An 11,377-nucleotide genomic window follows, 5' to 3' on the forward strand; every position below is an offset into this window, starting at 1 on the left:
TTATTATTATTTATAATTTTAAATACCGTTTTCTGTTTCCACAGTCACTGTAAATGAGACTAATGTCAAATCTGTATTTGTCAGCATTGCAGTGGCTCGAGAGGGTTAATGTCAAACTTCTCAGAGCCCTCTTAATAGTAGCTACGTCCATGTCAGAGCCTCGCTTTAGTGTAAGTGTACAGGTTGCTTGGCAACACTGGAGCCTGCCAGAGCTGGTCTTCGTACAGGTCAAGCTAACACCGATTGTGTGCAAATGTTCTTCGCCAACGTTAATTGTGTACAACAATAACGAAGCAGGGAAATGCCGTTTAGTGCCGACGCAATGAAACCTCCGCTGCATGACCAAATAACGGAGATGCAGCATAAAATCCAACTTCTGGGTAAGTTTGTTTACCAAGTCACTAGTCTGAGCGTCGCTTTCAGTTCATGCTAAAGGACGTGTGCTTTGCTAGCTGCCATATTTAGCTAGGTTACCATGTCTAGCCACTTATATATGTCAATGCTGTAAACCCCATAACTAAATCTATTAAAAACAGCAGCTAGCTTAAGTCGGCATACCTAAATGTGTTGTTAGTGTAACTATGAAATGTGTCCACCAGAGGGCGACAGAACTGCATACTATGAGAGTTCTCAGTCCACCATAAAGAAGAACAGAGATACCGTCCGCCAGCTGAGGCAGGAGAACAAGAGGCTGTGCAGAAAATTGGCAGAAGTTAATGCCGTAAGTCCCATAAACAGAGGCAACGTTCCCAGCTTAGTTGCTTCTTCTCTGTCCTCACATATCTTAGTCAAAGAAAACAGGCATAACATCACATAAAAGTCACAGCATCATGACAAACTTTATTCAATCTTGTTCCCTTTTGGTGTCTTGCCTCCCAGGGTGATGACAATCTCATCAAAGTGGCCTTTCATAACAGAGGGTTGGAGAAGGATGCCTACCGCAACATGTCAGGGAAGGTGAGAGGAAGGACCGTAAATACTGTACGATTCACCTTTTTATAGCAGCATTGCTGTTCATTCTAATAATTAATATAAAATCATTTATGTATTTAAGGTTCATATTAGTGGACTACAAAATTATATTGTGAATGGACTGTTTTTATATAGCTTTTCTAGTCTTAACGACTGCTCAAAGCGCTTTCACATAGTACAGGAACCATTCACCATTCACATGCTGTGGCCAAGGCAAGGTGCCACCTGCTCATCAGATAAACATTCACGCACACATATACACTCCGATGGTGCAGCATCAGGGGCAACTCAGGGTTCAGTGTCTTGCCCAAGGACACTTCAACATGGGACTGCAGGGCCAGAGATCAAGCCACCAACTTTACGATTGGCAGGCAACCGCTCTACCACTGAGCCACAGCCACCCATTGTTGGACTATTTTCACCATAGGTGTTCCCACTGTTAACCCCTCAGCTGTTGTCGATAGCTACGAAGCTGAGAAAGTTCTCAGTTTTGTGTCTCACTAAAGCAGTCTTGTATGAAGTACTTGAAAGCAATACTTGAGTAAAGGTACAAGTATCTTACCAGAAAATGACTTGAGTAAAAGTCTTAAAGTATCTGCTATTTACTGTACTTAAGTATCAAAAGTAGTTTTCTGAAATCAAATGTACTTAGGTATTAGAAGTAAAAGTAAAAGTAAAAAAAAAACTTTAATTATGAACTTTATGGCCAATGGTGTGTAACATCACCACTGCCTTTGAGGTGGTCATCGTCTGTTACCAGCAGGTGCTTCCATGACACTGTCATGCTTCCTCCTCTTCTTCTTTAGTTTTTTCCTGTGTTTTTTTTTTTTTTTTTTGCTGCTTGGCAACAAACAGGCATCACGTTTCCAACTGGAATGGAGCGTGCATTATCTTGGCAATCTACGAGCAATGATTCGCCAAACCTGCTTTGTAACAAATTTGTTCAGATTTTTTTTTTTAGTAACGAGTAACTAAGATGCTTAGGGGAAATGTAGTGGAGTAAAAGTATACATTTTATTTAGGAAATGCAGTGGAGTAAGAGTAATAGTAAAAGTTTACAGAAATAAAAATAACGAAGGAAAGTACAGATACGTGAAAATTCTACTTAAGTACAGTAGTGAAGTATTTGTACTTTGTTACATTACAGCACTGCACTAAAGTGACATAAATAAAAGTTTGACACTGCTTGCAAGTATACAACTCTCTGTTTCCCCTCACTGTCTCTCTTGTGCACTTACACGCTCTCCCTGTCGTTACTCTTTTCTCAGGCAGCCCTATCAACGCTCGACCAGAGGGTGCTGTCCAAGATGAAGCGTCTCAATGCCCTTAAACACTCCACCCAGACCTACCAGCGCCGCCTCGAAGAGCTGAAGATGGAATATCAGAGAATGAAACCAGCGGGCAGCAGCGGAGCACCGTCTGCCGGTGCCCGCGCTTGGAAAAAAGAGGAAGATGCCATGGTGGTTACTTCTCAAGCTCATGGGGAAATGTGCAAAACATGAAAATCTATTTTTCTTTTTTTGTTCTAATGTTCACCCTCATGAAGTACATGACAGAATAGTACACTCTTTAAACAGTGTGTGCGTTTGTGTTTCTTCAGAAGCTGCGGGCGCTGGAGAACAGTCTGGAGAAGACCCAGTTTAAGTGCAAGGAGGCTGAGAACATCATGACTAACTATCAGAAACTCAAAAGTCACCTGGAGGTTTGTCCAACATACACATCGTTAGACTCCGAATAATGTTTTGTACTCAACGTCACTTGCTTGACATGTTGCAGGGGTACTGTCGGCACCACCTCCCATAATGATTTGTGTCTGCCCATTGTAGATGTTATTTTGCAACTCGTGTATGTACAAATATGGTAACTGTGCATTATCATGCGGTCTATTTGCATCAGCAGACACCCTTATGAGAGTAAAAGTACTTGTAACATCAGTGTTTTGTACATCCTGCTAATAATCTTCATCCAGGTATCATGTAAAGAAAAAAGTGGATGCTGTGATGCCTGTGCTAAGACTCTTTGTTGTTCCTTTGATATCCGATTCTGTGTTTGTGATTTGTAAACAGATATTCCCAGTGCTTGACAATGCACTTAAATCTCCTTACAGTTACATTTTTATATTTGGTTAATGGTTTTATCCAGTGCAACTGAAGTGCATCAATAGATCAAGCTTTCAGGCTTTCATGTCTAGATCACAACCTACTGTAATGATCAGCCAGTAATATTTCATGAGGTGGTCCAGGTCACAGTGTTGCAGCAGTCCTCTTGTGATCTTATGCTTTTGATGTTCTAAAACACTCGCTGCTCTTTACATCCATATTTCTTGTCCTTTCTCTTTCTACCCCTCACTTTTCCACTGTCACCACTTCAGGAGGAGAGTCTGACTTTCCATGGCCAGTTGGACAGTCTGGAGGCAGAAATCCTGAAGCACAGAGAGGAGCTTCACAACATGCAGGCCATGAACAACAACGCCCAGCTCTCTAAAGAAGCTGCTAAGGTGACCTGCAACCTCCTCTGCTATGACTTCGCAACACGCATGTTTCTAATAAAGGCTTCACAAGGATGATTCACTCATCATTACTATCACTATTAATAGAAGTTATATGAGTCACAAGTAAAGCAGCTGCAATGGCTTTTTCAGTGTTTGTTCACCTGTGTTTTTAATGTTGCTGCATATATCGGTATACAACTTGCAAATACAGATACATTAGCCTACCTTATCACTATGCTGTACATTGTGCAAACAGCATTTTTTCCCCCCAAAACAAAGTTACACTCTTTTTCCCTTTCATCTTCCTGCCAGGTTGAATTACAGCAGCAGGAGGAACTGCTCTACAAGGAGCGCAAGGAGAGAGAGCGTATTATAGCAAGCTACAGGAAAAAGGTCGACGAGCGCAAGTCCCAGGCTGAAAAAGTCGATAGAAGGGTGAGATACACACGATGCTACATGTACACTTCAGGAACATTACTGTAGTTATATTTTGATCACCTGCTTTCTCATTGACCACGTGCAAACGATTTAACATGACATCAAGAAACATGACCACAGAAGAGCCAGTCCAAAAGCACTCACACTCATAGCTATCTGATTTTCGGTCATTAGTGAATGTTTTGAGTTCTAATAACCTCCGCCACCGTTAGGCTCAGAGAACAACTATGCAGCCAGACGAGCTGAGCAGTGAGGCCCAGCGCAGCACCCCCAGGATGGCAGGGGAAGAGGAGAAGGCCATCTCCTCCTTTGAGGAGGCCTTCCGACGCATCAAGGAGGCCACCGGAGTCACAGATATACAGGTATGGATGTGGAAAGAGAAGGATTGGCTGTACCAGCTGTGTATTCTCACACACACGCTGTACATTGTGTTTACATGTACGTTTGTTTTTCTTCACGTGTGTAGGAGATAGTGGAGCGCTTCATCTCACAGAAGGAGACCCACCAACATCTGGAGAAGCTGAGGGAAGAGAACGAGAAGGTGCTGCAGCAGCTGAAGGAGCAGAAGGAGCTTCTGAACCAACAGTTCCAGGATATGAAATATTCTGGAGAGGCTAAACTCTCCAGGTGAGACACTCAGACAGTAGCAGAGGATCAAAGGCGTTGTGTATGCAGCTGTGTAAGGTTTATTCTCAAGCCTTAACTCTTTCTGTGTGTTTGTGTGTGTGTGTGTGTGTGTGTGTGTGTGTGTGTGTGTGTGTGTGTGTTTTGTTAGTGACCAACAGATGCTGGAGGAGTGTGAGCAGCAACTGCAGGCTCAACAGCAGAAGTGTGATGCAGGTAAACAGCGCCTGGAGTGGCTCGTTAAAGCCCTCGGTACTGTCCGAGCCGGTGTGGAGCATCTCGCAGACAAACTTCAACACATCACACTGGTAAATACAACTTTGACCATTATGACAGTAGGTTTAACCTCCAGGGTTTAATCATCTGTCATATTCCTAACATGTGTTCATTTTATTTCCCTCCCATCAGCCCATACGTCTTTAGTTTGAATTCTTTTTCCCGTCAAGATTTTTGGTGACAATCAAGCGTATGTGTGTTCACCCTTCTTCCATTTCTCTCCAGAGTGAGGACGCGGTGGCTGACGTGTCTCCAGACTCTGATGAGTTTGTGGTGGAGCTGATGACCCAGTGTGAGCTGAAGTTGCGGTTACTGCAAGAGGAGCTTCACGGAAAGGATTTGGCCGCTATAATGAAGGAGATGGAGGAAGAGGAGGTGAGTCGAATCTGATTGGTCGAGTCGTGTCTATCGTCGACTGATTGTCCATCTCCATTTTTTAGGGTGGGGTTTGATCCATACTCTCATTTGCGACATTGGCTTCCATTTTTTTCCAGGCAAACGACAAAAAGAGCTAAAACGGTCCCGACGTCAAGAGTTGTCAGTTGTAATTTTTGCCCCCTGTGTTTAAGCGTTATGTATCTATAGAAAAATAATAACAAAAACAACAACATTATTGGCCGAGATTCATGATGTGACTATCAAACTGGAAAGCATCTCCACATTTGCAGCTTTTTAAGGAGCTGATCATTTCGTTCACTTGTTCGTCTCTACCAGCTCGAAAAAACCTGGCATGTAGCATCTAAAGGAACAATATCAAGTTTCCTTTTTGTAAATTTGTTTCCTAGCTCAAAAAAATATATTTATTTATTTTTTATAAGTTCTACTTGTGAGATTATTAATGTTTTTCCAGATCAATTTACTGTTGCCTTTTCCCTCATTCAATATATTGAGCTAAAAAACGAGATTTCGCTCATCGTACCTCTTGGATAACTTTGTTCCTTAAACCTTTATAAATCAGCGTGGCAGTGTCTCTTCTAGTTTTATATCATAAAATCGCTCCCTCACAGAGGTGTTACAGCCATTGTCCCAGTTCATGCTGTTTATTTCACTGAAATTAACTGAAATTCTTCTTGCCTAGCTTTAGGTATGCACGGAAGGATCTTTGGCTTAGTTGCTGTGTTCCTGAATCTATTTTTTGTCAGTTTTCTCACAAATAATGTTAAGTTATGATCTGATGAGCCAGTGATTCAATGATATCTTTTAGTTTTTCTTTCTGGTTTGTTAGTAAATATCAGCTCAATTTGTGTACTGGAACGTTTTTCAATCCTAGTTGGACCTACTACTAGTTTGTTTTATGTGAAATTTCTCTGTGATCAGGATTAGTTTTTTCTTCTTAGATTTATCCTCTCAGTTCACATTATACTCACCCATAACAATTAATTATTTGCTGAGATTTCACTTCATTGCATTGCATTTTCAAGACTTCTTCTGTGAGTTGATCAAAGACAGTGGCCTCAGCAGAAGCAAGCCTATAAACACCTAAAATGGGAAATGGCATTTGTTGGGACAAGATTAATTTTATCCCGACATATTCTAATGTGTTATCCGCTTTGAAAACCAACCGTCACTGACCTGCGGATGGAAACATATTATCTTATAGACATGGTGCAGGTCACTGTGAAAGCCAACACCTGTGACAAATCCCGCCTTTATTTAATGGGTGAATCACGTTGCCACTAGAGATGCACGTGCATGCTTTCTCCCAGAAACATGTGAAACCTTCCCTGCTCGTAGACATGCCACCCCAACTATGTCTGCTATGTTCGGCATCTCAGAAATGCTTGAGCCTATTTGCATAAATGTTTTGGGGTTAATTGGAGCCAGCTCTTAGGTGACTCATCACTCACAATCATCAACACTCACAGTGGCTTTAATTATAGGTTCTGTTTCGGGACAGGATATTGAAACCTGTTTTGCATTCTTACAGAGGTAGTCCTTGTAAACATACGCGGGAGGTTAGTGTACAGTTTTACTGACAGGTGTGTGGGAAATTCAAGAGATAATCAGATCAACCACAAAATATAGTACACACTGCTAGAGGTGTTGAAATTAATCAAATAATCGATGCATCGAATCGTGGACATGGACGATGCTGCATCGATAATCGGCAGGCTCATAATCGATTATTTCTGTTTACAATTTAATGTAGGCCTAACAACATTTCTTTTTACATATTCTGTTATGTTTTGCACATTCAGGAAGTGCCATGTGCTCAGTGTTGTAGTTTTTTGTATCCAATTTATTTAGTATTAGAGCACTGCAGAATGTTTTGTTTTTGAAGCTATGAAAAGCTATGAATTAAATATCCTACAAGGCTTTTATAGAAAAATGTATTTGACGCATCGTGATGCATCGAGATATCGATGAGAGATATCGGGAGATCAGTGAAGATTCACACCTCTACACACTGTCCTCATTAACAGAGACTCTCGGCTCTTATTGGCCGAGATACATGATGTGCATTTGCTTTGCTGTTGCTTGAGGACAGCGGACAGCTCTGTTTGTTGTGTGTAGGGGGTGTGTTTGTGTGTGTGTATGTGTGGCACTGTCCATACTGAAACAGAGTGGAGGGCATCGATAGACAGACAGACAGAGCACGTCACTTAGTTCGGTTTCTTAGCCTGCTTGCTTGTGAATTGAACGTTCGGCCCAAATTCCATGCCTCCCCCCCCCCCCACTATTGTAGCAATCCACAGACAGAGGAGAAATGACAGGGAAGTTAAGGGTGTCTCTGGTGACTTGCCTTATGAAAGTTGTGTGACTAACATAATATCTCTGTAACTGATTAAATGGTTCCCAAAAACCCTATTATATGTGTAAAATTAACTTTGAATATGGACTTCTGGTTTGAGAATTGACTAACAGTCCCCTCTGTAATGGCTGTGCCTAAGCTTGAACTTTTGATAATAAATGCAGTTTGGCAAAGGGCATGTTTTTTAAGCCTACATCGCACGGGGCGACAAATGAACACTGCATGGCTGAACATGTATGCATGCGTGCTGCTGTGCTTGCATAGCTTATCTTAATGGAAAGGCAGCCATTAGAGCCACCTCAAGTGTTTGTTCTTGATTACTAACGCTCGGCAGCACTTTGTTCTCTGTTTGAGAACAAAGGATATCAAAGTGTACCACAGGAAACACTTAACAGTCTGTAGGCCATTTTTCTAATGACATTGACTTTTTTATTCTCAAATGTAGTTTTAGAAGGCATAATCTTTGTAACTGACGTCACCCTGAGCTGATCTTTTTTTTTTTAATCAGTGACCGGTACTGTTAGAAACTGTTTGGTTGTCCTCGTCAAACAGCTTGCACCTATACCATAAAGAAGTACAGTACTTCCATTCTGGGCAAGATCCACCTGCTGCTCATCATACCTGTTACATAATAAGAACATAGACACAGACATCACTCGCTATTACTCAGTGTTAATACTTATCATACACCAGAATAGGTGAACACCACTAGGCCTATGTAAATGACAATGTATACTGATTAAAAAAACAACGCTAAAACAAAGGTTAGTGGTTTGTTTTATAGCTTATATAGATATAAATCTGTCCTACAACTTCAACTGGCTCTTTTAAAGTTTTTGTTTCTAAACTGGCCTCACACTAATTTAATTTCTTTTAAATAAATGTGAAATCCTGTTTATATTACAAGGCTTGAAAAATCAATAAGCCAACTAGAATATTATTTATCAGTTTTGCGATATTTCGTGCATGAACAGACCTACATACGCTCAGATTTCATGGAGATAGGGGATTTTGAAGAATAATATTGAATATTATAAGCTACGTTGGCAAACATAGAAAAAAATAAATGTTTGACTGGTGGTAATCATTTACTTTTTTTTCGTTTTGTTTCTCTGAGCAGTTCTATGTCAGGATTGAGGGGAAACTGCCAGCTTACAACACCCGCGTCAAGCTGCCTGACGACCAAAGACTGGACCTCTTCAATGACGGTGAGTTGGGAGCCACACACACACACACACACACACACAAGCACAGAGTGTAAACTGTCACTGTTTGGGTCTCAGAGGACGACAGTGAAGAGGACGAGGCTGACATCATCACACGTGAGACATTGAAGCGCCAGTCTCTGATGCTCATCGACTCCAATAACAAGAAGAAGCCCTGGAAGAAGAAGAAGGGCAAATTCTGAAACAACGCCACCGTCTCAAGACTCAAGAAAAATTAAGAACCATCTGAGATTTTCTCTGCTATTTTAGCCATTAAATGTTTCATCTCCACAATTATTATTATGATGTGTTGCCACCAAGATTTTAAGTCTTAGCTGAAAATACAAATGAAAATGTTGAAAGATGAATTTAACAGCTCTCAGGTGATTCATATTAATATGTTTGTTTCTTTAAAGCTGGTTACTTGTAGAAGTGGATGTGTTGTGACAACAGTAATGTTCTCTGTCAGGTGTCAATGTTGCATCAACAATTGTTTCTCTTCCTCTTTTTTTTTCTCACTTTTTCAGAATTCCACCCTCTGCTTCATGGGAAGCCAATAAAAATTGCTTTCACTTTTGATCGTATATCGTATTTTCTTTTACCATAAATGTCTGTACGTTGGCAAAACAGCTAACTTGTGTCCAGAGGTTTTCTCTTTCATTGTCCTGCTGATCAAAACCTAGTCATTGTGAATGTCATGGGTTTTATCTTACAGACGTGGTGCAGGTCACTGAAAGCCAACGCCTGTGTTAAATCCGGCCTTTATTTGATGGTGAATCACGTTGACACTTTAGACGCACATGCATGCTTTGTTCCTGTGTAAAACTTGACACAGTTTGTAGACATGGAGTGCCACCTACTTCTGCTATGATCAGAATCTCAGAAATGGTTGTGCCTCTTTGCTTAAATGCTTTGAGGTGGATGGAGCCAGCTCTTGGGTGTTAGGTGGAACGTGTTGGTTGAGTTATTGGCAGAACAATACAACAATTATAGATATGGCGTCATTGTTGTTAATGTGCTTGTTTGTGTCTAAATACCTTTATATTATATCTTTATATTATCTGTTGATGTATTTGTCCGTGTATATTGCCACGTGCAGAGTGTGAAAACAAATGTCCCCTAGGACAATATCCATCTATCTATCTATCTATCTATCTATCTATCTATCTATCTATCTATCTATCTATCTATCTATCTATCTATCTATCTATCTATCTATCTATCTATCTGTCTATCTATTTGTCTATATATCTATCTATCTATCTATCTATCTATCTATCTATCTATCTATCTACTTGTCTATCTATCTATCTTTCTATCTATATCTATCTATCTATCTATTTGTCTATCTATCTATCTATATATATATTAACTATCTATCAACTATCTATTTATTTATCCATCTATCTATCAATAATACTTTGTGCCAAAATGTCAGAATGTAACCTTATGATGTACAGTTTTTAATTGTCTAACTAATAATTGCAGCTGCTGCAGTAACCAACAATTAAAGACAGAGTAGTGTAGAGAACTATAACCTGTAACCAGACAGACAACCAGGGCCAAGGCCAGGGGAAAAACTGCAATGGCCATTTTCAAATGGGTCCCTTAACCTTTGACTTCAAGATATCTAAATGAAAATGGGTCGTCGTCGTCACAGCCTCATGCAACTTTACGAACACAAACTAGAGACCTAGAACAACAATCAGAGGATTTTGTTATTGACAAGATTATTATATGATGGATTCAAATGCAGCAGATCTGTCAGCTAAACATTCAGTCTGTGAACTCCACTTCAGCATAGTATAACACAACCCTAGTGTTCCACTGGGATGGGTGATGGATCAGAGGAATACAGTAGAAAAACACAGATAGATCCGCACACCAAATAGTTTCTGTTAGAAGAATTGTAATGCTTTAAATAGTGATGCTTCGAGCCAGACTTACTTAAAGCATTAACATCCTTCTAATGGGAGCTATTAGGTGTGCAGATCTAGCTGTGTTTTCCCCCATTTCTTCACCATGATAGCTGCCTCCAATAGGAACAAACTCTTACACAGAAGTTTCATGTCAAAGAAGGACATTTGATCGGATTGGATTAGATCAGTCACATACTAAGTTCTCACAAAAGATAAGAAAAGAAGAAAACACTCTCAAAACAAACTATAAATATCACATAACAGAAAAACGGTGTATGCATAGAAAGTAATGGATTTTTATTTTCATAGTGATCCCGACCTGCCCAATACTGTAATACCAAACAAAGAATGTTGTGTCTGTGCTACATTACAGGTTTAACTACTGTAGTTGTTACTCATCAAACAAATAGCACATCAAATATTAAACATTATACAAAAATAAAGTTTGATTGATCCCACAGCCTGGAGAGAACCTCTGTCACGTCGGAAACTGATTGGCTAATATACAGGCCGGCCAGACTTCGAGAAGCCCCAGGACCTTTTCTCCCCGTCTATTGTTTTATGTGTCACCCGGTAAAAACGGGAGTGTTGGCAGCTATGGTATACATGTGGGACATATACAGTATATATATATATATATATATATATATATATATATATATATATATATATATATATATATATATAGATATGTATAGAT

At 40.1% G+C, this 11,377-nt stretch overlaps 1 protein-coding gene across 2 annotated transcripts; it reads left to right on the forward strand.

The window, feature by feature from the left end:
• The first annotated feature begins 167 nt into the window (after positions 1-167).
• Positions 168-9,335, forward strand: odad3 (outer dynein arm docking complex subunit 3). 2 transcript variants are annotated; one of them, XM_039817232.1, is made up of 13 exons: positions 168-380; positions 600-721; positions 880-957; positions 2,241-2,432; positions 2,576-2,674; positions 3,344-3,469; positions 3,776-3,898; positions 4,114-4,263; positions 4,368-4,528; positions 4,677-4,833; positions 5,027-5,176; positions 8,674-8,761; positions 8,837-9,335. In XM_039817232.1, the coding sequence occupies exons 1-13, from the start codon at positions 302-304 to the stop codon at positions 8,959-8,961; spliced, it is 1,650 nt and encodes a 549-aa protein (XP_039673166.1). In that variant the 5' UTR covers positions 168-301; the 3' UTR covers positions 8,962-9,335. The 2 variants fall into 2 exon arrangements, with proteins under 2 accessions (XP_039673166.1, XP_039673085.1); XM_039817151.1 differs by having other exon boundaries at positions 169-380; positions 2,573-2,674.
• Positions 9,336-11,377: the final 2,042 nt, after the last annotated feature.

The sequence above is a fragment of the Perca fluviatilis genome, chromosome 1 (assembly GCF_010015445.1).
Source record: "Perca fluviatilis chromosome 1, GENO_Pfluv_1.0, whole genome shotgun sequence".
Lineage (NCBI taxonomy): Eukaryota > Metazoa > Chordata > Actinopteri > Perciformes > Percidae > Perca > Perca fluviatilis.

Bases quoted from the DNA above. Each gene is read 5' to 3' on its own strand.
- odad3 (XM_039817151.1), top strand. From the start codon at position 302: ATGCCGTTTAGTGCCGACGCAATGAAACCTCCGCTGCATGACCAAATA. The intron at 722-879 runs GTAAGTCCCATA...CTTGCCTCCCAG, and splicing joins AATTGGCAGAAGTTAATGCC to GGTGATGACAATCTCATCAA. The intron at 3,470-3,775 runs GTGACCTGCAAC...TCTTCCTGCCAG, and splicing joins TCTCTAAAGAAGCTGCTAAG to GTTGAATTACAGCAGCAGGA.